The following is a 27,739-nucleotide window of genomic DNA, read 5'->3' on the forward strand; positions in this document are numbered from 1 at the left end:
GGTCTGAAAACTTTCCGAATGCACTGTATCTAGGCCAGTAGAGAGCGTGAGCTGTGTTCTGCTGAGTCGAAAGAAGGAAATGCATCTGTCGCTTGAAGACATGGGTACAACTTCTCACAAACCTTTTTTATCAGAAGAAATCAGCATAAGCGGAGGACAGATAGGTTATAGAGGCTTTCTGTGACACAGTCAGACGTGTTAAAATGAAAGAAACGTTGGTTTCCGTAAAGTCTTGAGATGCGTTTTTAGCTTTATCTGCACTCTGCATCAAACTGTCACCATCACTGTCACTGTCACCATCACCGTCACTGTCACCATCACTGTCACTGTCACCGTCACCGTCACTATCACTGTCACCGTCACCCATCCCTGCGACTGAAGAATATTTCCCTGGGTTATACTTTTCATTCTGTGTTGGGGTGTGGAGTGTGAATTGTGGAGTGTGAAGTGTTGAGTGTGAAGTGTCGAGTGTGGAATGGGAAATGTGGAGTGTGGAGTGTGAAATGTGGAGTGTGAAATGTGGAGTGTGAAGTGTGGAATGTGGAGTGTGGAGTGTGCTGATGCTGTGTGTGTTTCTGTTGAGTGTGCCGTGAGGAGCAAGAACACTGCTCATTCGTGCCTCTTCTTAATCCAACTTACGTCATCGAATTCACCAACGTTTTTTTTTTTAAACTTTTTTGTCCTCAGGCTTGGGGTCTCTTTCTGAATGAATCAGAGTTTAGAGATTAGCATTGCTTTTGTGTTGTCTTGAAACCCTGCTTGTATAGCTGGGACTCAGCAGCAAGCGTTGACAAGCCATGTCGTCCTGATGTAGAGCTACACAGAGACAGGTACTGCATCCCAAATGGGACCCTATTCCCTATATGGTGCACTATATGGGTCCTGGTCAAAGGTGGTGCACTAAATAGGGAATAGGGTGCCATTTTGGACACAGACATGGATAGTAGTAGCATAGCTGAAGGCAAACAGATAATAGGATCTTCCTGCTGGGAGACTTAAACAAAGCTCTCTGTTTTAACTATAGGTTACATCATGGCTTGGAAATGTATTCATAATAACATGACGGTGTCAGTGCGTTCCTTATATGAGGGTGTGAAAAAAATATATATATATATTTTTAAAAGCTGTGAATTAGAGCTGAAATGAAATGGGATATTTTTTGCTCACTAAAATGTAAACATTACCAAATAGTTAGGTAATGTGGTTATGCAATGTGTCTGGCTGAGTGGAGTTATTCAGTCTTGTTCTGGCTCTGTGGAGTGTCATGACGTTGGCCTCTTTGAGTGCAGGAAAGACAGTTGACCCCCTCCCCTTTGTACCACCCCCCAACCTACCTTCCCAACCACCCAGGCCCTGTGTGAAAGGGTTGTAAAAACTCTAAGAGGAGTCTCTGGCCACATGGCCCATAGAGACACAGGAAATTCTTCCAACTCACAGAATTGGGGAGCCAACGACATTTGTGTTCTGGAGAAGGTATGGAAGATTGGTGAAGAATCCAGCTACGAACTGGTCCGCTTGGTACAATTTTGTGATACTCAGAAGAGACAATATAGCCATATTACCATAAAACTGTTTATATAATAGCCTCAGCTTGAGACTTGCATCATAATGGTTGTATAAAATGTATTAATAAGGATAAAGCTATTTGTAATACATTGAGATGCTATGTACTGATGTTAATGTGATAGAATTGGATTTCTGTACCAAGCTTCACTCAGCCATCGGCACGCCCCCAAGGGACACAGACAGGACCAGGCGTCATTTGACAAGCCTGTTCAAGGGTCACTATAAAACTATACCCTGAGCTACATTTCTCCAGACCAGGCCTCCACTCCATGGCCAATAGGTTTTACCATCCAATTCCTCTACTGAAAGTGAACTACACCACGTGGTTAACTTTTAGACTATCGAGACCGACAGAATAAGAACAAGTCTTTGATATTAATTAATAGTCTGCAGCTAAGTAAATTATATCATCGAACGCGAAGACCAACGAAACATCCATTCTATAACGACATTAATGAATGTCGCTTTGAAAGATCCATTTTAACCGAGAGAGAGAGAGAGAGAGAGAGAGAACTCTCCATCAGAACGACGCTCGAACAAGGATCCCGACGACACATGAGCGTAAATATATATTGATTGCAATTGTTCCCGAATGAGCGAGCCTTCAATTGTCAATTGTTAACATTAATGAACTCTGTGTACCTTCTCAGCTGACTGTTTATGACCCATTGTCTAACAGACCAGCCATGCCTGTTAGCCATTAGGGCACATTACTATACCAATCCTTTGTGACGATAATTACTGTTTGTATGTTTTCTGTTAATTACTTAGTGTAGTAAATAAATGATTTTAAGACAATTGATGTATGGATGATTTTAGTAAAGACTGGGTTCGTGCAGATACAACAATTTACGACGTTTGGAATGAGACTGGACTCGAGGTAAAATACACCATTTAAACCAGAAGATAATCGGCCTATATTATAATATAGGAAAGTTATATTAGGAAAATTATAACTTTGTAATCTGAATATTCTCCTTGGTGCCCCGATCTCCTAGTTAATTACAATTAAACGATTAATCCGTTTAATCGCGTGATAATAATTACAGGGAGTTAATTGATAAACATGTCTTCAGTTTAATGGTACCCCAAAGACACGACAGGAGTTATTCGGTCTTGTTCTGGCTCTGTGGAGTGTCGTCTCTTTGGGGTACCATTAAACTGAAGACATGTTTATCAAAATAACTCCCTGTAATTATTATCACGCGATTAGGAGATCGGGGCACCAAGGAAAATATTCAGATTACAAAGTTATAATTTTCCTAATATAACTTTCCTAAATTATAACATTATATATTATATTATAGTATAGGCCGATTATCTTCTGGTTTAAATGGTGTATTTTACCTCGAGTCCAGTCTCATTCCAAACGTCGTAAATTGTTGTATCTGCACGAACCCAGCCTTTACTAAGAGTCATCCATACATCAATTGTCTTAAAATAATTTATTTACTAAACTAAGTAATTCACAGAAAGCATACAAACAGTAATTATCGTCACAAAGAATTGGTAGAGTAATGTGCCCTAGTGGGCTAAACAGGCATGGCTGGTGTCTTGTTAACAAAGGGTCATAAATGGTCAGCTGAGGAGGCACACAGAGTTCATTAATATTAACAATTGATATGCTATTACTTTGCACATGAACGCTCACTCATTCGGGAACAATTGCAATCAATATATATTTACGCTCAGTGTGTCGTCGGGATCCTTGTTGGAGCGTTGTTCTGTTAGAGAGTTCTCTCTCTCTCTCTCTCTCTCTCTCTCTCTCTCTCTCTCTCTCTCTCTCTCTCTCTCTCGGTTAGAATGGATCTTTCAAAGCGACATTCATAAATGTCATCAAAGAATGGATGTTTCGTCGGTCTTCGCGTTCAATGATATAATTTCTAGCTGCAGACTATTAATTCATATCAAAGACTTGTTCTTATTCTGTCGATATCAATAGTCTAAAAGTTAACCACGTGGTATAGTTCACTTTCAGTAGCGGAATTGGATGGTCAAACCTATTGGCCAACTCGCAATGGCGTGGAGACCTGGTCTGTTAGAAAGTAAATCAGGGTGGGGTTTTATAGTGAACATAGAACAGGCTTGTCACATGACGCCTGGTCCTGTCTGTGTCCCTGGGGGCGTGCCGATGACTGAGTTAAGCTTGGTACAGAAATACAATTCTATCACATTAACATCAGTACATAGCATCTCAATGTATTACAAATAGCTTTATCCTTATTAATACATTCTATACAACCATTTGGATGCAAGTCCCATCGCTGAGGCTATTATATAAACAGTTTTATGGTAATATGGCTATATTGTCTCTTCTGAGTATCACAAAATTGTACCAAGCGGACCAGTTCGTAGCTGGATTCTTCACCAATCTTCCATACCTTCTCCAGAACATACATGTCATTCGGTTCCCCAATTCTGTGAGTTGGAAGAATTTCCTGTGTCTCTCTATGAACCATGTGGCAAGAGATTCTCCTCTAGAATTTTACAACCCTTCACACAGGGCCTGGGTGGGGGGAGGTAGGTTGGGGGATGGTGCAAGGGGGGAGGGGGTCAACTGTCCTCCCTGTACTCAAAGAGGGTAACGTCATGACATACCCCCCTGGTGGTTTGGATCTTGTTTATCCTGCAAGTTACAAATCAACATAAATCATGACCACATGATGTCCCGTTGGTAGATCATCGTTGCAGTCCCCTCTGGTAGTTGAACTCGGTAGGCTCTCTGGAAGCGGAGCAGTCCACCACAAGGATGGGCAGTTGATGTCCGGTTGGTGATCGCCGTTGCGGTCTCCTCTAGTGGTGTACCTTGGTAGGTTCCCTGGAAGCTGCAAAGTACCCCAGGAAGGGCCAGGGGATGTCCTGGTTGGTGATCGCCGTTGCGGTCCCCCCCCTCTGGTGGTTTACCTTGGTAGGCTCTCTGACAGCGGGCTGGTCGCCACAAGGATAGGCTGTGGGTGTCCGGATTTGGGGTCGCCGTTGCGGACCCGTCGTCCAGACTGGAAGATCTGGGCAGTAACTTAGGCAGATGTTAATCTCTTACATCTAGACGTTCCGCTAGCGGAACACCTGCTCCAATATCCAATGATAGGCGTGGCGCGAATTACAAATTCCTCAAAAATACAAAAACTTCCATTTTTCAAACATATTACTATTTCACAGCATTTTAAAGACAAGACTCTCCTTTATCTAACCACACTGTCCGATTTCAAAAAGGCTTTACAGCGAAAGCAAAACATTAGATTATGTCAGCAGAGTACCAAGCCAGAAATAATCAGACACCCATTTTTCAAGCTAGCATATAATGTCACAAAAACCCAGAAGACAGCTAAATGCAGCACTAACCTTTGATGATCTTCATCAGATGACACACCTAGGACATTATGTTATACAATACATGCATGTTTTGTTCAATCAAGTTCATATTTATATCAAAAAACAGCTTTTTACATTAGCATGTGACGTTCAGAACTAGCATACCCCCCGCAAACTTCCGGAGGAATTTGCTAACATTTTACTAAATTACTCACGATAAACGTTCACAAAAAGCATAACAATTATTTTAAGAATTATAGATACAGAACTCCTCTATGCACTCGATATGTCCGATTTTAAAATAGCTTTTTGGTGAAAGCACATTTTGCAATATTCTAAGTACATAGCCCAGGCATCACGGGCTAGCTATTTAGACACCCGGCAGGTTTAGCCTTCACCAAAATCAGATTTACTATTATAAAAGTTTGATTACCTTTTGTTGTCTTCGTCAGAATGCACTCCCAGGACTGCTACTTCAATAACAAATGTTGGTTTGGTCCAAAATAATCCATCGTTATATCCAAATTGCGGCGTTTTGTTCGTGCGTTCCAGACACTATCTGAAAGGGTAAATAAGGGTCGTGCGCATGGCGCAATTCGTGACAAAAAAAAATCTAAATATTCCATTACCGTACTTCGAAGCATGTCAACCGCTGTTTAAAATCCATTTTTATGCCATTTTTCTCGTAAAAAAGCGATAATATTCCGACCGGGAATGTCCATTTAGCTAAACATAGGAAAGTAAACAAAGCTTTCGGTCGACGCGGGCACGAGCCTGAGTCTCACAGTACTGTAACCAGCCACTACCCAAACGCGCTACTTTGTTTCAGCCAGAGCCTGCAAAGCCACGATTCAGGTTTTTACCGCCTTCTGAGACCCTATGGCAGCCATAGGAAGTGTCACGGGACAGCTAAGATCCTCACTCTTCAATAAACAGAGACAAGAAGAACGACACCTTGTCAGACAGGCCACTTCCTGAATGAAACCTTCTCAGATTTTGGCCTGCCATATGAGTTCTGTTATACTCACAGACACCATTCAAACAGTTTTAGAAACTTTAGGGTGTTTTCTATCCATATGTAATAAGTATATGCATATTCTAGTTACTGGGTAGGAGTGGTAACCAGATTAAATCGGGTACGTTTTTTATCCAGCCGTGAAAATACTGCCCCCTAGCCATAACAGGTTAACAACGCACACACACTCATGAAATATATATAATTACATTCATTCCCCAATGAGCGGCGTTGTGGCACTAAGTGATGGTTGTATGGGGACTTTGTTTATGGCTCTGTCACTTCCTAAGTGTCAAAGGAACTGAACCGAAAAGGAATGAAAGCATAAACAAACAAATAAATATACAAAATATAGTTCTCACACAAAACAATAATCTAATTGGACTGTATTCTATATACGTCCAATGTTCTGGCAAAATGATTATCATGGCACTGTCTCTAATGCCATATCTAGGGTTTTTCCTACTTGGTGTGTTGCTTAAGCGCTATCCTAAGTTGATAACTATATGATAAGTCTACAGCTGTAATGCACTAGTTTTGGGCAGTCTACAGGGATGACCTATGGACTTCTGGGAAGAAAACTGGTGAGTGCTGTAGAGTCAAAGGCCTAGAAGTAAATGTTCAACTTTACTAAGGCTGGTATTTTGCTTGGGCCCTTAAGTGGTCCTAGTATAAATCCTAATTGGATGTTCCGTTGTGCATGTACGTTCATGCTTACACAAGCACGCATGTCAAGGGAAGAAAACCAAGTATCTGGGCAGATTACAACTTGTTCAGAATGAGTCTGACGTAGTCAGGTAATTTTCAGGTCAATGCCTGGAGGTCAGTCAGAATTGGTGTCAAGGGAGTCTGTAGTGGTTTTACTACCAGTCACTGTCTTCCACTATTGTAGTGGCGATAGGTATGTAGTCTGTTTCATAGCTATGTTATCCACGGAGGAGCTAACCTCACGACGGAAGTACTCTTTAAGTATTGGACCAGTCATACGTGGTGTGATCATGGTTCATGACTTCTAATAATTTTCCTCCTGAATGGAGGGTCCTATTTATTAGTGACATGTGTGTTAACCATTGGAAGAGTGCACTGGAGATTCCCCTCCACGTGTTGCACTCTGAGTGACTCCTATGTCGCTGTTGTCAATGGTAATTTGATTGGTTAGGTCTCTAACCTTCTTACTGATTGTAGCGGGACTGACTGTTGCTAGTATTGGTACTGGTACTCAAGGGGACCAGTTATCCTACCGATTTTATTCTGAAATATTATCTACCGGAACACATGATTGGAGCATTTTACTAGTTGTATTGTAGTTGAACCTACACATGGCAAAGAATAATTATTGATGCCATTTGTTTTGAGGTGGACAAGTCCACTGGACTTCCTTTACGACCAGTGTGGTACACCTCAGTACTATCTTAGATGTCTTCTAAGATAATCCCCGTCTAGGGGCCTGTCTGCTCCTCACTGTTCTCATAGGGGAGTTTACAACTAGATTTGATTTATGCTCTGGCGGCCTCGTACGGTGTTGTCCGTAGTCTTGACCCCCCCACCGGCCTCGATGAGGCTCATCATGGGTCTGGGCTACTATTCCCCCCCTTTGTGCCTTGGGACCCCCCACCAGCGGGTGGTGTTGGTGTCCAATGCGCAAACGAAAAGGTTGGACCCTATGTATGAGTTTTCAGCGGCCGCATTGTTATGAGAATGGCTGTAACCTTTCAACCAAATCTCCTGGTGTTTGTGCTTCAAAACGCTCAGTGGCTGTCGAGGCATGTCAGTCACCACCGCGTCCGCGTGTGGCAACCTCTTCATTACCTGCGAACTGAGACGAGGATATCGGTCTGTGATATCGCAAAGTGTTTCACCAGTGGGAGTCATCGGGTCAGTTGCTGGACTGACGCCATTAGTGTCATTGTAAGGGGTGACAGTCCCCAACAAAGCGGATGGTGTATCATCGGAAGCAGAGTATACTCTGCGCATCAATGTTTTTCTTGCTGAGACGGCCGCAGTGCTTGCGGAAGTGTCCAAAGGGCAAGAGTTCATCTCAACTATCGTATTGCACGACTGCAAGGAGGAGGGAAGTTGCTTATTCACAGAGACAGCTGGCTCGAAATCATGAAAAGAATGGTCAATCAGGTTGGCTGATGGAATGTGTCGAGATATCGTATTATCTCCGTGGATCGGATTCTGTACCAAGAGGTTTCTAAACGTCTTTTTCCCAAGGGGTGCTTTCGACAGATACCCCTCGTGAAGGACTGCGTTGCAGCTAGCGTTAGGGGGAGACAGTGTGGTCAGTGGAGAAGGCACTGTGGCCTGTGACCATACCTGGTTGGTTTTCCAATCCATCAATGGGAGTAACCGATCCATCAAGTCTGCTCCAAGTTGCAGGGGTACAGTTTCGAGGCTGGTAACATACACAGGGTGAACGAGCGATACGTCCTGGAAGTGTAGTTTCAGCATGACTCTCAATGTGAGAGGCGAGGTAGTCTGAGTGACCCCTCGAAGTTTAGTGTCGCATCGTTCCACTTTTAACCAACGTTTAGTTGGCTTCAAAGCCCTTTTGAGATCATCAAACAATGTTTGAGAGATGAGTGATATTGTCGCACCCGAATCAATTAGCGCATGACAAGCTAAGCAGTCCTCCAGGACTGTTTCCAGGTATGGCCATTTAGATTCGTGGTTAGTGGACATATTCCCCACAAAGTGGAGTGGTCGTTCGCAACGACGTGATGTGCCATGTCTGTTCAAGATGGAAGCAGATTGACTTTTCCAATTTTGAGTGGGCTTGGCTTTAACGAAGCAATTGACCTTTTTCTTCGCAACTTTTGTATCAGAGTCTATTGACAGAGCCCGGGGGCTTGTTTCTTGATCAAGCGGGCCCTGGATAGGTCTTGAATGAGAGCGGGAGAAATTTGAACTTTAACGTCCTTGCTATAGGTGTTAATTCCTGCGGACCTGTTGTCCGGTAATTCCCTGTCTAGTCCTTGTGACTTATCTTTTACCCTTTTCTCAAATTGTTCTCGCTTAACCTCTCTGGGCTAGGTGGGACGAAATCGTCCCACCTACGCAACAGCCAGTGTAATCCCGTGGCGCGATTTTCAAATACCTTAAAAATGCTATTACTTCAATTTCTCAAACATATGACTATTTCACACCATTTTAAAGACAAGACTCTCGTTAATCTAACCACACTGTCCGATTTCAAAAATTGCTTTACAACGAAAGCAAAACATTAGATTATGTCAGCAGAGTACCTAGCCAGAAATAATCAGACACCCATTTTTCAAGCTAGCATATAATGTCACAAAAACCCAGAAGACAGCTAAATGCAGCACTAACCTTTGATGATCTTCATCAGATGACACACCTAGGACATTATGTTATACAATACATGCATGTTTTGTTCAATCAAGTTCATATTTATATCAAAAAACAGCTTTTTACATTAGCATGTGACGTTCAGAACTAGCATACCCCCCGCAAACCTCCGGTGAATTTACTAAATTACTCACGATAAACGTTCACAAAAAACATAACAATTATTTTAAGAATTATAGATACAGAACTCCTTTGTGCAATCGAGGTGTCCGATTTTAAAATAGCTTTTCGGTGAAAGCACATTTTGCAATATTCTGAGTACATAGCCCAGCCATCACGGCTAGCTATTTAGACACCCACCAAGTTTAGCCTTGACCAAACTCCGATTTACTATTACAAAAGTTTGATTACCTTTGGTGTTCTTCGTCAGAATGCACTCCCAGGACTGCTACATCAATAACAAATGTTGGTTTGGTCCAAAATAATCCATCGTTATATCCAAATAGCGGCGTTTTGTTCGTGCGTTCAAGACACTATCCGAAGTGTAAATAAGGGTCACGAGCATGGCGCAATTCGTGACAAAAAAAATCTAAATATTCCATTACCGTACTTCGAAGCATGTCAACCGCTGTTTAAAATCCATTTTTATGCAATTTTTCTCGTAAAAAAGCGATAATATTCCGACCGGGAATTTGCGTTTAGGTAAACAGACGAAAGAAAACAAGGCATGGGGTCGACGCGGGCACGCGCCTGAGTCTCACAGTACTGTAACCAGCCACTACCCACACGCGCTACTTTTTTTCAGCCAGAGCCTGCAAAGCCACGATTCAGCTTTTTGCCGCCTTCTGAGAGCCCATGGGAGCCGTAGGAAGTGTCACGTAACAGCAGAGATCCTCTGTAATGGATAGAGATAAATAAGAAGGGCAAGAAATTGTCAGACAGGCCACTTCCTGCATGGAATCTTCTCAGGTTTTGGCCTGCCATATGAGTTCTGTTATACTCACAGACACCATTCAAACAGTTTTAGAAACTTTAGGGTGTTTTCTATCCAAAGCCAATAATTATATGCATATTCTAGTTACTGGGCAGGAGTAGTAACCAGATTAAATCGGGTACGTTTTTTATCCAGCCGTGTCAATACTGCCCCCTAGCCCTAACAGGTAAAGTTCTTCCCGTAGTGGGACTTCTGGAGAACATTGGTCTACGTTTTGATCGTCCTTCAACCCTTTGTTACCCTTGTGCTCTGACACTTTTGTGGGTTGGGTGCAGGAACGTAGCGAACGGGTCGATTGTAGCGGTAGTCATGTTGATGGCTACGTACTTTACAGTTTTTTCGACCGCGGAGGTTATTGGAACCATGGTTTCGTGGTAGAAACTGTTGCTGTGCGTCATCTCTCGACGCTCCAATACCTGATAATGCACCCTCTAACTGGAGTGAGTGCTCCTGGTCAAACTTCAAAACTGAGTGGTCAGGGATCTTAGCATTGTGAACTTTTGATGCCTCAAAAGCTGTGCTTGCAAGCTCTCTGAGTTGTAAGATAGGCAAGCCAACGTGGGCGGCAGGGCCCAAGTAGGTAAGGAAGGTGGGATACATGTTCGACAGAAACATTTGTTTGAATGGTAACAGCTCTTCCATTCCTGTTTCAGTGAGTAGGCCAAAGTAAGCTGAACGAAGCCTATGATAGTAAGCTTGTGGGTGTTTGTTCCGAGCTTGTTTGACGGTGTTAGCCAGTGAGCTATCGTGTTTGCGAGTCGCCGAACCACTGAATTCTAATCTCAAAGCTGTGGCAAGTTTAGCATAGTCATTTAGCACGTGTTGCTGTTGTAGACGAATGAACCTCGTCACGTGTCTATTCGACGTTCGCTTCAACAGGTAAACCCTGTCAGAACCCGTAGCGTTCGGGTAGCCATCCAACGCGTCCTCTATGTCAGCTAGGAACGTCTCAGTATCGTTTGGCTGACCTGGAACGGGGTCAAAGGTGGGGAAATTCTTGACGAGTTTGTCAAGGTATTCCGCGCCAAGCGGGCGGAGAGGGTTGGCTTCATCCTGTGGAGAGATTGGGGCCAAAAGGCCAAGAGAGGAAGCCAAGCCTTGTTGTTGTTGGCCAAGAGGCGCCATATTACTCAGTGCCGAAGGGCCAAGAGGAGAAGACTGAGGGACACATGAGGGAGGCAAGGTCTGAAACCTATTGTCTTCACTCCTGTGAGTACAGGGCTCCGGTTGCTTGGATGGGTAGTCGCGCTGTAGAGCGTGACCATTCTGGATTTCCTCCAGATGGTACCTAAGGGTGGAATTCTGCTGCATTGCAGAATCCACTTGAGCGCTTAGAGTACCGATTTTGGACACGTGAGTGTCACACCTGCTCCTTTCGGTCTCAAACTTATCTGTCATGGTTTGCAGATAGAGGTCTTGAGTACGGAGCGAGAGATTCAGTGATGAGATTTCCTCTGCTTGCTTAGAAATCAATATTTCCATCCTCATCAGCTGAGTTCTCTCATCATTCATTTGGTCAGCGACTTCAATAAGTTCTGCTGATTTATCATCCAACTTTGTCATTGTGTTCATTAACTGATCGTCTTTGGTCTGCAGCGCTTTGAGGAGAACCGTGTTATTTTGAGTAACATTCAACAAAACAGCATGCATGTTGTCAAGTTGAGCGCTCCTGTTTGTAGATAACTCTTCAGATTTATCGAGTTTGGCGTGGACATCATCGTATTTAGTTTTGGCTAAATCGAGTTGTTCCTGTAGCATATGATTTTGTTCCTGTAGAAAACGATTTTGTTGAAGAGCTTGTGCTTGTTCATCGTCATACGTTTTTGCAATTACATTTAATTGTTCAGTTTTCAAACGCAGTTCCATAGCTAGCAGAATTTTTCCCTTTTCTGCATTTGTCATTGTTTTCCCGGTTCTCTCCACCTGTCCCTTTATGTCTACCGTTACCTGCTCGTGCTTCAGCTGTGCGCTGCGGTATTGGACAGATCCCAATCTCGGATGGCAAGACAATAGGGCTAGACCGGAGAGAACCTTTACAAGGCCTGCGCCCGATGGTTGATTTTGGAAAGCATTGTTGTCTGCTTTTCCACTAATGGCATAATTAGGGTTGTTATCGCTGCTGAGGTCAGATATCAATCCATTTACTGGTGGAGGTTCACTAATTAGCGGGCGAGTGGGGACCACTCCCTCTGATAGCTTGCACATTATTAGAACATTTGAAAGAAAAAATGTTTTTCCTAATTTTCCAAAATTTGGTTTTGGAATGTGGGGAGCTGCAAAGACGATTTTAATCTATTTATAGACGTTAATGAACCATCAGTACTGTACAGTACTGTGGAAGTTGGACGTGAATGAATTTGCAAAAGCAAATTGAATTAATCAATGCCAATGATTAGTCCTACCTGGGTAGGCAATCTGGGTATTAAACTTGAATTACCTGAGAGGTTGCTTCATCCAGGTTAATATGCAAAGTTGAAGTTGTCTCATTTAATTGGAAGAACCTAGAAAGGTATGTTCGACAATTTAACTTATTAAATTGAATGAGACGATAAACCATACAATCTCCATTGATTGGATATCATAAGTGTAAACCGTAGGTCAAATGTTGGGACCCTTCACCACTAGGGTACGCTCCTCCCTGGGGCTGAAGCCACATGGGATTCAGTCCCGTCAGTAATGGGTTTTACTGAATGTGCTTTGCTAAAGCAGATTTGACTGATTAATCTATTTATGATAAATCAAACCTGTGTAGGCTATCTGGGAATTAACTTTGAATTACCTGAGAGGTTGCTTCATCAAGGTTAATATGCAAAGTTTAAGTTGTCTCATTTAGTTGGAAGAACCTAGAAAGGTATGTTCGACACTTTAACTTATTAAATTGAATGAGAATGATACCCAAGCAATTCAGATTGCGGGGTTATCATAACAGTAATGTAGTTTAAATGTTTAGGGTACATTGACCACTATACTTTCCCTTAAGGCCGAAGCCACATGGGATTCACTCCCGTCAGTAATGGGTTTTACTGAGTGTGCTTTGCTAAAGCAGATTTTACTGATTAATCTATTTATGATAAATCAAACCTGTAAAGGCTATCTGGGAATTAACTTTCAATTAACCTGAGAGCTTTGCTTCATCTACGTTAAGTTTGGAAAAAGTTAATCATGTCTCATTGTAGAAGCCCAATCAATTTTGGATATTATTTAAAAGATCCACTTGAAAAGGTAAATCTGGCAATTTCACTTGTTAGTTAAATTGAATGAGACGTCATATCCAGTCAATTGCGATTGTCTGGATATCTTACCGTGATCCATGTTTGGATTTCCCCTAGAGATGTACTGGCGATTCTTCACCACCAGTGTATAGAATGCTGAAATTAAACGGAAGTACAAAGGTCGGACTTCCGTCGCGCTAGCGGAGGAATTTTAAACGTGGTACGGGGAGGGTAAAATGTCCCCTCTCTGTTAGCTTGCAGTAATGCGAAGCTCTTCCTAACTTTGTTCAGGAGTATCACTTCCAAGCACCAAAATAGGGTCCTTTCACTATGGAAAGGGTGGGTTTTCTAGTGACGTCTCACCTTAACCCCATTCAGCATATTCTGCTAGCGTTTATGTTGACCGGAGCGACACGGTACTTAAATACAGATATGCATACGGTCTGCCCACACTGTCTTAGTGTGGTAGGCAAATTATTCGGCTCGGTCACCGGACAGTTATCTTCTAATTTCTAACCTTACTCTAGAAGTTAATATTGACCGACAGAAACAGTACCGTTTGGCCTAACGGACTAAATCTGGAATTTATCCCTCACTGCTATCGACATAAGACCGGAGCCACTCTAAATAGCTTCTCCCAATGGAAAATACACAATCACTTTGTTTAGATTGCAGGCTGTTTGTACAATTCTGTTTGCACAATTGATATATAGAATTTCACAGCAAAGTCCAATTCTATCTTAGATTCCTCGCACGGGGGCTCCATAAATGTATTATCAAAATGACCCAACGTGCGTTTTAGTTTTAGAGTCCTCACAGGGGCGCAATATATGTCGTGTCTTTGGGGTACCATTAAACTGAAGACATGTTTATCAAAATAACTCCCTGTAATTATTATCACGCGATTAAACTGATTAATCGTTTAATAACTATAATTAACTAGGAGATTGGGGCACCAAGGAAAATATTCAGATTACAAAGTTATAATTTTCCTAATATAACTTTCCTATATTATAACATTATATATTATATTATATTATAGTATAGGCCGATTATCTTCTGGTTTAAATGGTGTATTTTATCTCGAGTCCAGTCTCATTCCAAACGTCGTAAATTGTTGTATCTGCACGAACCCAGCCTTTACTAAGAGTCATCCATACATCAATTGTCTTAAAATAATTTATTTAGTAAACTAAGTAATTCACAGAAAGCATACAAACAGTAATTATCGTCACAAAGAATTGGTAGAGTAATGTGCCCTAGTGGGCTAAACAGGCATGACTGGTGTCTTGTTAACAAAGGGTCATAAATGGTCAGCTGAGGAGGCACACAGAGTTCATTAATATTAACAATTGATATGCTATTCCTTTGCACATGAACGCTCACTCATTCGGGAACAATTGCAATCAATATATATTTACGCTCAGTGTGTCGTCGGGATCCTTGTTGGAGCGTCGTTCTGTTGGAGAGTTCTCTCTCTCTCTCTCTCTCTCTCTCTCTCTCTCGGTTAGGATGGATCTTTCAAAGCGACATTCATTAATGTCGTCAGAATGGATGTTTCGTCGGTCTTTGCGTTCAATGATATAATTTCTAGCTGCAGACTATTAATTAATATCAAAGACTTGTTCTTATTCTGTCGATATCAATAGTCTAAAAGTTAACCACGTGGTATAGTTCACTTTCAGTAGCGGAATTGGATGGTCAAACCTATTGGCCAACTCGCAATGGAGTGGAGGCCTGGTCTGTTAGAAAGTAAATCAGGGTGGGGTTTTATAGTGAACAAAGAACAGGCTTGTCACATGACGCCTGGTCCTGTCTGTGTCCCTAGGGGCGTGCCGATGACTGAGTTAAGCTTGGTACAGAAATACAATTCTATCACATTAACATCAGTACATAGCATCTCAATGTATTACAAATAGCTTTATCCTTATTAATACATTCTATACAACCATTTGGATGCAAGTCCCATCGCTGAGGCTATTATATAAACAGTTTTATGGTAATATGGCTATATTGTCTCTTCTGAGTATCACAAAATTGTACCAAGCGGACCAGTTCGTAGCTGGATTCTTCACCAATCTACCATACCTTCTCCAGAACATACATGTCATTCGGTTCCCCAATTCTGTGAGTTGGAAGAATTTCCTGTGTCTCTCTATGAACCATGTGGCAAGAGATTCTCCTCTAGAATTTTACAACCCTTCACACAGGGCCTGGGTAGGGGGAGGTAGGTTGGGGGATGGTGCAAGGGGGGAGGGGGTCAACTGTCCTCCCTGTACTCAAAGAGGGTAACGTCATGACAGGAGTTATTCAGTCTTGTTCTGGCTCTGTGGAGTTATTCAGTCTTGTTCTGGCTCCGTGGAGTTATTCAGTCTTGTTCTGGCTCCGTGGAGTTATTCAGTCTTGTTCTGACTCTGTGGTGTTATTCAGTCTTGTTCTGGCTCTGTGGAGTTATTCAGTCTTGTTCTGGCTCCGTGGAGTTATTCAGTCTTGTTCTGACTCTGTGGTGTTATTCAGTCTTGTTCTGACTCCGTGGAGTTATTCAGTCTTGTTCTGGCTCCGTGGAGTTATTCAGTCTTGTTCTGACTCCGTGGAGTTATTCAGTCTTGTTCTGGCTCCGTGGAGTTATTCAGTCTTGTTCTGGCTCTGTGGAGTTATTCAGTCTTGTTCTGACTCCGTGGAGTTATTCAGTCTTGTTCTGGCTCCGTGGAGTTATTCAGTCTTGTTCTGACTCCGTGGAGTTATTCAGTCTTGTTCTGGCTCTGTGGAGTTATTCAGTCTTGTTCTGACTCCGTGGAGTTATTCAGTCTTGTTCTGGCTCTGTGGAGTTATTCAGTCTTGTTCTGACTCTGTAGAGGTATTCAATCTTGTTCTAAGGGAATCTCTATCTTGAGGGTAGGCAACAAATGTGATTGGTTGGGTTTAGACAATAAATATGGGTGATTTTGTTTAGGCAAGTAATTCCAATAGGTTCTGATTAGGTTTAGAGGTTGGGTTTTTACAGTAGATGTGATTGCTTAAGTTTAAAACTCCAGTTTAAAGTAATCATTTTAATCAACTATCTTCTTCCTCAGGTGAAGCTGGACTTGGGGTCCGGTGAGTGTTTGCTACGGTCTGAGAGTAGCACCCAGCTAAATGACCTGGCCTGGCACACTGCTGAGCTCCTCCACGACCGCCACAATGTCACCCTGACCGTGGACCAGCACTCCCACACCAGCCTCAGAATGCCAGGGCATGGGTCTCAGAAACAGGAGCTGAGCATCCAGGAAGGGCTGTACATCGGCGGCTCTGGAGGCCTGGACAAGCTCTACCTCCCCAGTGACCTGACTGGTTTCCGAGGGTGTATGGATGAGGCTGTCTTCAACGAGCACGATATGTTATCGTCGTTGAGACCTTACGCAGGATTCAAAAGCGTCTATGAGGTTTATTTGGGCTGTAGTCCCCAGTTCTTCGCTAACGAGGAGGACCCTGTTAGTTTCTTTAGTTCTAGAGCGTATGTCTCCCTGCCACCCTGGAATATCTCCCACGTCCATCAGGAGGCTCTGTTTGAGTGTGTGGTTCACACCTCAGCTAAAGAGGGGATCATCCTGTATAACTCAGCCAGACAGGGGGGGTTTGTGGCAGTTGAGATCCAAGAGGGGTTGCCTGTGGCCCTCGTGGGTAAAGGAGACACCAAAACAGAACTCCGCTCCCTTACCTTCGTCAATGACAGGAACTGGCATTCAATCAAACTGTTCTTCAGCCCCAAGACCCTCCAGCTGACAGTGGATGAGGAGACGGTAAAGACTAGCATCAGCTCTCGCTCCAAGGGACTACAGCTGAGGGGTTCTGTCTTTGTTGGGGGCATTGACGACAACACGCGCTCAGAAGTCCGGAAGATGGGTCTGGTGTCTGTGTCAGGGAAGAGGGTCAGAGGAGGCTCGTTCAAGGGCTGTCTGAGGGACATGAAAGTCAACGGGGTGAAGATGGGTCTGCCCAACGCTGCTGTCACGAAGGATATCTCTGTGGGCTGCGGGCCAGAGAAAGAACCAGAGCCCTCGACCACGATGAGTCCAATGACTCTTCCGACTGTCCCCAAGTCCCACTTCGATCCCACTTTCGTCACCCCCACACCAGAATTCCCCATGTCTACTCTGGACAGGGGGCTGGACAAGAGGTATGGGATGAACTTCGTGCTGCTCAGGAACCTTGTGGTCCCTGAGGGAGGACGTGGATCTCTGGAATCCAAAAACATCAAGGTTCTCCTGGACTTCAAGAAGCTCCGAATACGGCAGTCCCAGATCATGTTCCGGATCCAAGAGCAGCCGGTGCACGGTCAGATCAGACTGGATGTAGACCAGGACCAAGAGGAGAACACCTTCAGCATGCTGGACCTGTGGTACGGCAAGGTGATGTACATCCACGGAGGATCAGAGAACCCAGAAGACTTCTTCACCTTTTCTATCTTCTCCAGCAGCAGGAAGGAGGTTCCTGACTATCTGAAAGGGACCAGGATGTATCGCTACAACATCACAGTGATGCCCATCAACGACGCCCCAGAGCTCAGCCTGCCCCAGGGGAACCTTTTCATTCTGTTGGATAACTCTAGAAAACACCTGACCACGGAGGTGTTGAAGGCCACAGACATCGACAGCAACCACACCAACCTAATCTTCTCCGTCCTGGGAAATCTGAACACTGATGCAGGTTACCTGGAGGTGGAAGACAACCCCGGCGCTGCAGTGACCACGTTCTCCCATTCTGACCTAAATGAAGGGAAGGTGAACTATGTCCACACTGGGGCGAGGAACTCCAGGATCGTCCTGAGGGTCAGTGATGGAGACAAGGTGAGCAATACGGTTGTGCTTAGGATCATGGCCATTGGGTTGGAGTATAAGATCGGCAACAACACCGGGCTTGAGATAACTCAGGGTGAGGTGTCTGTGATCAGTAACAAGCACCTGGCCATTCAGACCAATGCTGTGAAGCAGGTGGTGGACATCCGATATGATGTTGTCGAGCCCCCTCAGTATGGTGAGCTGCAGAGGCTTCACTCCAGCGGTGAATGGAAGCCCACCGGTTCCTTCTCCCAAAGGCTGCTGGAGAAAGAACGCCTTCGGTACCTCAGCACTTTCCAAGAAATCCAGACAGCAAATGCTACGGATTACTTCAAATGCAAGGTCACTGTAGCTGGTAGGGTCGATACTGAACTGGTCTTCCCCATCACTGTGAAGTGGGTACATTATAACCTAGTAAGGAATGTAATGGCCGACATTGATAAAGTTCGGAAAGTGACGTTGGACTCGCAGTATCTTTATGCCACTGTGGACGTTGTGACACTATCAGAGGATGATCTGCACTTCAGAGTTCTATCCTCACCAAAGAAAGGACAACTTCTGCTTGTTAACAAGTTACTGAAGAAAAACTCAACATTCAGCCAAAGGAATGTCACTGATCTAAAGGTACAATACGAACTGGTGGACAGAACGTGCGAAGACACGAGCGACACGTTTAAATTCCAAGTGTTCTCCAAACATGCTCAAACGCAAAGTTACGATTTCCAGATCTCAATAAAAGCCGATGTCAATAGCGTATTTATAAGAAATTATGGACTTTTGATTAAGGAGGGAGAGAGTAAACTCATCACAAAGGCCGAGTTGTTTGCAGAGACTCTCAACACCAAGGAGATGTACTACACTGTCACAAGTAGCCCCAAACACGGGAATCTTCAACGCATCAACCTGTCCAACTCCAAAACCAGTTACAACATCATCCAAACGTTCAGCAATCAGGATCTCTTGGAGGAGCGCGTCATGTTCATTCACGACGACACAGAAACCACTCAGGACCAGTTCACATTCATAGCCTCCACTAGTCAGGAGTCCAAATCCTCCGTCACGGACGACGAAGTCGGCTCTAAAGAAGGGACGTTCAACATCTCCATCCAGCTAGTTAATGACGAGAAGCCAGTGCGCATTGTCGATAAAGTTTTCCATGTGGTGAGGGATGGGCAGCGGTTGCTCACCCTGGACGATCTATGTTACCATGATGCAGACTCGGACTTCAGCGATGGGCAGTTGGTCTACACGCGACGGGGAATCCCGATGGGAGACCTGGTTCTGGTGAACGACACCTCTCGCAGGTACTTTCTGTGTTGTTTTAGTACATAATAATAATCTAATGTATTAGGACTGTTGATGAATCTTAATAGTGTCTCAAAACTCTTCCTGAATTATCCACAATGCTGTTTTAATCATAATAATAATGATACTAGTACTAATATTTAAAATATATATATTTTGTAATATTTATTGTAAATTGTTCATATATAATTGAGTGACACTTTAAATAAACGTTCCTGGACTGACCTCTGACCTCCAGGCTGTTCCAGTTCACCCAGAAGGACCTGGAAGAGAAGAGAGTGCTGTTCCTCCATCGAGGCGTGAGCTCCGGACGCTTCGTGCTCTTCGTGTCCGACAGGAAACACTTTGTCTCCACTCTGCTAGATGTCACTGCCGAAGACCCTTTCCTAAGACTCGGCAACAACACAGGTAAGTGTGTATATTTTATATATTATTATTAATTTTACAAATGAATTGTTATGTAAAGTGCCTTTGGACTGGAGTATTGGTCAAGCTGTCCATTGTTTTTGCCTGTCTGAGAACAAGGACCACGATGGAAACAAGTCTTTTGATTTTATCGTTTTTTTCCCCCCCTTGATGGTTTTTAATGTGTGTTGTTGTTGTACTCACATGGCTACTCCACATCTTAATTTATCCATCCATCATCCATCCATCATCCATCCATCCATCCATCCATCCATCATCCATCCATCCTCCATCCATCATCCATCATCCATCCATCCTCCATCCATCCATCCCCCATCCATCCTCCATCCATCCTCCATCCATCCATCCATCCATCCATCCATCCATCCTTCCATCATCCATCCATCCATCCATCCATCCATCCATCCATCCATCCCTCCCTCCCTCCCTCCCTCCCTCCCTCCCTAGGTCTGTTAGTCCAGAAGGGACAGGAAGTGACCCTAACCACAGGTAACTTCAGCGTGCTCACGAACCTCGACATCCGAGACGACAGCGAGGTCACATACAAGGTGTCCGAGCCGCCTAGAAACGGCGGGCTGTATCGCCACGGCAACATCTCCATGCAGTCATTCACCCAGCGCGACCTGAAGAAGGGCCTTGTTTCGTATCGCCATGATGACAGAAAGAACCTGGCGGACTCTTTCGACGTGACAGTGAAGGTTAAAGGCACTTATCTGAACGCCAGAATCAACGTTAAGGTTTACCTGGACAGCCATCAGAGGCCCCCTATCCTTCAGCACAACAACACTTTACTGGTGGAGGAGAGCAAGCCTGTGAAGATTGACCAGAGTAGACTGGAGGTATGTATGTTGTCTGGGTTGGGGATGGATGGATGGATGGATGGATGGATGGATGGATGGAGGATGGAGGATGGATGGATGATGGAGGGATGGATGGATGGAGGGATGGAGGATGGATGAATGGATGAAGGGATGGATGGATGGAGGGATGGAGGGATGGATGGAGGATGGATGGATGGATGGATGGATGATGGAGGGATGGAGGATGGATGGATGATGGAGGGATGGAGGATGGATGGATGGATGATGGAGGGATGAAGGATGGATGGATGGATGGATGGAGGGCGGAAGGGATGGATGATGGGATGGAGGGAGGGATGGATGAAGGGATGGAGGGATGGATTGATGGAACGATGGAGGGATGGATGGAGGGATGGATGGATGAAATTATGAATGCTTGGATGGATGAAATTCTGAATGATTGAATGGATGAATGGATTAATGGATGAAATTATGAATGATTGAATGGATGAATGGATTGATGAATGAAATTATGAATGATTGAATGGATGAATGGATGGATGGATGAAATGATGAATGATTGGATGGATATGCCAGTGATTGATGTAGATTAGAATATATCAGTGTTCTGCTAAGCAGTATTTGTACATAGATAAATTGTGATTTTGCATGTACTATGTCAGTACTGTTATTTTATATGTACTGTGTCAGTACTGTTATTTTATATGTACTGTGTCAGTACTGTTATTTTATATGTACTGTGTCAATACTGTTATTTTATATGTACTGTGTCAATACTGTTATTTTATATGTACTGTGTCAATACTGTTATTTTATATGTACTGTGTCAATACTGTTATTTTATATGTACTATGTCAGTACTGTTATTTTATATGTACTATGTCAGTACTGTTATGTGATATGCACTGTGTCTGTACTGTTATGTTATATGCACTGTGTCTGTACTGTTATGTTATATGCACTGTGTCTACTGTTATTTTATATGTACTGTGTCTGTACTGTTATTTTATATGTACTGTGTCTGTACTGTTATGTTATATGAACTGTCAGTACTGTTAAATTATATGAAGTTTCTCAATATATGATCCAAATTGTATTGTAAATCCTGAGCATATTTCCCCATGTCAAGTCAAGTGACACGTGAAACATGATGCCAAGTGACATGTGAAACATGATGCCAAGTGACACACCAAACATCTCAGAGACTGTGTCCCAAACGGGCACCCCATTCCCAATATAGTGCACTACTTTTGACCAGGGGTGGTCAAAAGTAGTGTACTAAATAGTGAATAGGGTTCCATTTGGGACACTCACAGACGTAACGGTAAATAGCCTCTGTCTCTAGTCCCCAGCTTCTAACGTCTGTCTGTCTGTCTCACTGTCTATCTGTTCCAGGTCATCCACGAGGACAACTTGCCGTCTGAGATTGTATTTACAGTTAAGGCGGCCCCGCTACACGGGTTCATCCGGCGTTTCGTGGAGGCTGAGGAGCAGTACGTTGGAACAGAACAGACCCCCGTCCAAACCTTCTCCCAGGAAGACGTAAACGCAGGCAACGTCCAGTACATGCAGACAGCCCCCGGCCAGGTTGGACCTGACTTTTTTTGTTGTTGTGTACTTTTCTTTCTGTATTTTAAGTTTAATGGAAAGAGACGGCAAAAGAGAAACAGGAAACTAAGGACAGGTTGGCGTTTTTCGTCATGAATGTTGTTCTGGAGGCAGAGTGGCTGGAAAATCATAAAATATGATTTTAAACCTAAATCTAACCCTACCCTTAACTCTAACATTAATCACAATGCTAACCCTAATGCCTAACTTTAACTTTAAATTAAGACCAAAAAAGCACATTTTTATTTTCATGAATTTCTATAATATAGCCTATATTGACTTTGCAGCTGGTCCAGCTACACTGGCGTAACGCAGTTTCTAAGGATCCTACGCAAGGTCGGAGTTCAAATGCATTAGCCAGACAGCCACTCACTCAAAGTATAGACTACCGATTGCTGCCCACGGTGCTGAAATTAGGACATGTCTTTGCGGCTGCCTATCGAATCGATGATAGGCTTTCTGTGGTGCCAGGACATGTAGCCTATAGCTTTGCTTTAGCTAAATGGATAACTGTTTATTGGTAGGGCTATATAGTCACCATTTTCTCATGTGAAGTCTAACATTTCACAAAGCTATACACGGTGTCCCAATGCTGCCATTTAGACTGCTCGCGGGTGGCAATAATGTAATTACTTGTTCAGTAATTAAAGTTGGAAATTCAAACATTTGCAGATTGTAAAATTAATTTTAGATGCAGCAGCATTTACTGTATATACACAGCTGTCCTGTATAGCCTACCTAAGCCTATCTGAGCCTGCATGACATGAGCCATCCTCGTGCTCTCTCCCAGCTCGGATAAAAAGTTGTTGTGCATAAAACCATTAATGAGTAATATTTTGGTCAGTCCATCCTCAAGACACTAGCTTACTAAGGATTGTTTCATTATGCAGTGTAGCCTACTGTCGACATGTCATTTAGTATTTTCAAATGACACATCAAATAGCTGAACAACGAGGAACAAAGTAGTCGCCCTTGAGGATACATCCAGCCACTCTTTACTGTGTGTTTTGTCTGAATAATAACCTAGACAAATGGGCTGCAATATTCAAGGTAAATTAAATTAAATCCAATTTGAGATACTCCTGGTCTACTGAAATCCTCATGGCTGCTTCCCTCTCTTTGGTAGTTTCTCGTTCTCTCTTTCTTTCTCTTAGAAAAAAAAGTATCTCTCTTTTTTTTCTATGTAGAGACCAATAATACCTACATTATGCTGTGTGCACATGTTTTCACCACGGCATGTAGGTCCAGGTTGCAGGTCCGACTGTTTTCTATACTGAGTATTGACAACCCAGACAGTCTTTTCTGAGACTTTGTGCTTCTAAGGTAGTTCTTTATGAGTTTTAGTTTCATATACAGCAGTTCTTTAAGCTCTTTAAATGAGCCTCTTGCATTCTCTTTAAGAACAGAGTACTCAGGTTGGGGTGTAAGGTTTGGAGTGTAGTCTGAAGGTAGGGAGGGGAAGTTCCCTAAAGCTCAGTGACTTTTAACGTGGTACCGTCATAGGATGCAACCTTTCCAACAAGTGGGTTCGTCAAATCTCTGCCCAGCTAGAGCTGCCCCGGTCAACTGTAAGTGCTGTTATTGTGAGGTGGAAAAGTCTAGGAGCAACAACGGCTCAGCCGCGAAGTGGTAGGCCACACAAGCTCACAGAACGGGACCGCCGATTGCTGAAGCGTGTAGCGTGTATAAATCGTCTGTCCTCGTTTGCAACACTCACTACTGAGTTCCAAACGGCCTCTGGAAGCAACGTCAGCATAAGAACTGTTCGTTGGGAGTTTCATGAAATGGGTTTCCATGGCCGAGCAGCCGCAAACAAGCCTAAGATCACCATGCGGAATGTTGCCGCCAGTGGAAACGCGTTCTCTGGAGTGGTGAATCACGCTTCACCAACTGGAGGTACGACAGACTAATCTGGGATTCGGCGGATGCCAGGAGGACGCTACCTGCCCCAATACATAGTGTCAACTGTAAAGTTTGGTGGAGGAGGAATAATGGTCTGGGGCTGTTTTTCATGGTTCGGGCCCCTTAGTTCCAGTGAAGGGAAATCTTAACGCTACAGCATACAATGACATACTAGACGATTCTCTGCTTCCAACTTTGTGGAAACAGTTTGAGAAGGCCCTTTCCTGTTTCAGCATGACAAGGCTCCTGTGCAAAAAGCAAGGTCCATACAGAAATGGTTTGTCAAGATCTGTGTGGAAGAACTTGACTGGCCTGCACAGAGCCCTGACCATAACCCCATCGAACACCTTTGGGATGAATTAGAACACTGACTGCGAGCCAGGCCTTATCATCCCCCCATTTTGGGGGGGACAACCTCCAAATTAATACCCATGATTTTGGAATGAGATGTTTGACAAGCAGGTGTCCACATACTTTTGGTCATGTACTGTGTTTAGCCAACAGTGTTCTATTCTGTAGTTACAGTATGTAAAACTGTCTTTTGAAATAGATTTCTTAAGCTGACAACATAAGAGGGATTTAAGAAATGCAGCGGATAGATCTAGGAGGATGAGAACAGAGGAGAGAGAGTCAGCTTTGGCAGTGCGGAGAGCCTCCGTGACACAGAGAAGAGCAGTTACTCGTCTTGAAACCTAACTGGTAAAGGGGCAAGGACATCGCTCTGAGAGAGATTACGAGAGAATTAGTCAGAGAAATTTGTTCACCCATATCCCCTTACTTTCAATCAGTTCAATAAAAAAAAAATGTCAAGGCCTGAGGCGCTTTGATCAGTCACATTCTTGAAGCCCAAGAAAATCTTGTTAATTCCTCACTCTCAGTTGTTCATTCTGTCTTCACTGTAACATATCTAAACACTTTACTTAATTGGTACACTTTTGCGATGTCTTGTGTTTTGTCCATTATAATATTTTGTTTCTGCGACATCAAATGTATTTATGAAGCACTTTTTACATCAGCAGGTGTCACAAAGTGCTATACAGAAACCCAGCCTAAAACCCCAAACAGCAAGCAATGCAGATGTAGAAGCACGGTGGCCAGGAAAACCTCCCTAGAAAGGCAGGAACCTAGGAAGAAACCTAGAGAGGAACCAGGCTCTGAGGGGTGGCCAGTCCTCTTCTGGCGGTGCTGGGTGGAGATTATAACAGAACATGGCCAAGATGTTCAAATGTTCATAGATGACCAGCAGGGTAAAATAATAATAATCACAGTGGTTGTAGAAGGTGCAACAGGTCAACACCTCAGGAGTAAATGTCAGTTGGCTTTTCATAGCCGAGGATTCAGAGTTAGAGACAGCAGGTGTGGTAGAGAGAGAGAGAGAGAGAGAGAGAGAGAGAGAGAGAGAGAGAGAGAGAGAGTCAAAAACAACAGGTCTGGGACAGGTAGCACGTCCGGTGAACAGGTCAGGGTTCCATAGCCGCAGGCAGAACAGTTGAAACTGGAGCAGCAGCACAACCAGGTGGACTGGGGACAGCAAGGAGTCATCAGGCCAGGTAGTCCTGAGGCATGGTCCAAGGGCTCAGATCCTCCGCGAGGGGAGGGAGAGAGCGAGAATTAGAGGTAGCATTCTTAAATTCACACAGGGTACTGGACAAGGAGAATTACACCAGATATAACAGACTGACCCAAGCCCCCCCACACAAACTATTGCAGCATAAATACTGGACAGGATGGGTTGGGAGACACTGTGGCCCCATCCGACGATACCCCCGGACAGGGCCAACCAGGCAGGATATAACCCCACCCACTTTGCCAAAGCACAGCCCCCACACCACTAGAGGGATATCTTCAAACCACCAACTTACTGCCCTGAGACAAGGCCACAAAGATCTCCCCCACGGCATGAACCCAAGGGGGGGTGGGGGGCGCCAACCCAAACAGGAAGATCACGTCAGTGGCTCAACCCACTCAAGTGACGCACCACTCCTAGGGACGCCATGGAAGAGCAGTAGTAAGCCAGTGACTCTGCCTCTAAACCCCGTAATAGGGTTAGAGGCAGAGAATCCCAGTGTCGCTGTTATGTCTGTTGTTCTCGTCAGTGCCTCTTGTCTAAAAGTTCACCTGTTTATCAAGATTGGAGGCTACCTTTTTTGTCAATGGTTTGGTCATTTTTTTCAGGTGTCGTAAGTTACGCTTGTGTAACAGTACTCTTCTTGTGTTGTGAACAATCATCCACAAGGACTTCAGCATGTAGCGCCAGTCACAGATGTATTAGCATGTAGCACCAGTCACAGATGTATTAGCATGTAGCACCAGTCACAGATGTATTAGCATGTAGCACCAGTCACAGATGTATTAGCATGTAGCGCCAGTCACAGATGTATTAGCATGTAGCGCCAGTCACAGATGTATTAGCATGTAGTGCCAGTCACAGATGCATTAGCATGTAGCGCCAGTCACAGATGCATTAGCATGTAGCACCAGTCACAGATGCATTAGCATGTAGCACCAGTCACAGATTATCTGAACCAATGCAGCACCACAGATCATCATCCTACTGTCAGCAGATGCTTTACAAAAATACATGAAACCCCCCAGACAGTGACTGCACAAAAATACATGAAACCCCCAGACAGTGACTGTACAAAAATACATGAAACCCCCAGACAGTGACTGCACAAAAATACATGAAACCCCCAGACAGTGACTGTACAAAAATACATGAAACCCCCAGACAGTGACTGTACAAAAATACATGAAACCCCCAGACAGTGACTAGCAAGCTAGCATTAGCTGAAATTATATTCAACAAAATCCACCAGAAATATCCACAAATATCCATGCCAACTGTTGTGATCGACATGTTCTGGTACCAAAGAGCCAACATGGCTCACAGAATACCCGGTCCATGTTTTTGGTTAATAACACAACCATCTATGGCGAATCTGAATACCATGTTATGTTTTTTTTTAATAATACAACCCATTTGAAAAGCACCTGCCCTTTTTGTCTGTAGGAAATGGTCGCTTTGGTTTACACAAACCTGTATGTATGATATAATGCTTGATGTTGTCATCATTTATATCAACAGGGAAAATGTAGGAAACTCTTGACTTCTTGCTGTCGAGGCTATCGTTCTCATCACTCGTAGCAGGACTACCAGTGTTCATAGAATGGTGGGGGGGGGTAGCCAATTATGGGTAGCCATTTTTACCAATGTTTGGCGCAAAAAGGGTCTCTGGTCATCAGCTTGGTTTTCTGGGTAAGAAGGAGAGATGAACTGTCACTATTCTGGAGGGGACGAAGAGGAGCCAGGCCACTGGGATGGCCGGTCCCTGGCAGTGAGGTGTCTGTTGGGACTGGGAGACTGCTAGTACCATCTGCTAGCTTGTTTTTCGTCAGTCGAGGACATGGTGGCTTCGCTGACTGGTCTGAATAATGTACTTATCTTC

The 27,739-nt window shown here is 43.9% G+C and overlaps 1 protein-coding gene across 1 annotated transcript in view; it reads left to right on the forward strand.

The window, feature by feature from the left end:
- The window catches only part of cspg4ba (chondroitin sulfate proteoglycan 4ba), a 71,237-nt gene that overhangs the window by 21,244 nt on the left and 22,254 nt on the right, over positions 1–27,739 (forward strand). Inside the window, exons 5-8 of the mRNA XM_045695257.1 lie at positions 16,486–19,532; positions 19,772–19,941; positions 20,407–20,798; positions 22,176–22,367. Of these exons, the coding sequence (XP_045551213.1) occupies positions 16,486–19,532; positions 19,772–19,941; positions 20,407–20,798; positions 22,176–22,367 (3,801 nt within the window). The remainder of the gene's footprint in view (positions 1–16,485; positions 19,533–19,771; positions 19,942–20,406; positions 20,799–22,175; positions 22,368–27,739) is intronic.

This window comes from Salmo salar, chromosome ssa15, assembly GCF_905237065.1.
Source record: "Salmo salar chromosome ssa15, Ssal_v3.1, whole genome shotgun sequence".
Taxonomy (NCBI): domain Eukaryota; kingdom Metazoa; phylum Chordata; class Actinopteri; order Salmoniformes; family Salmonidae; genus Salmo; species Salmo salar.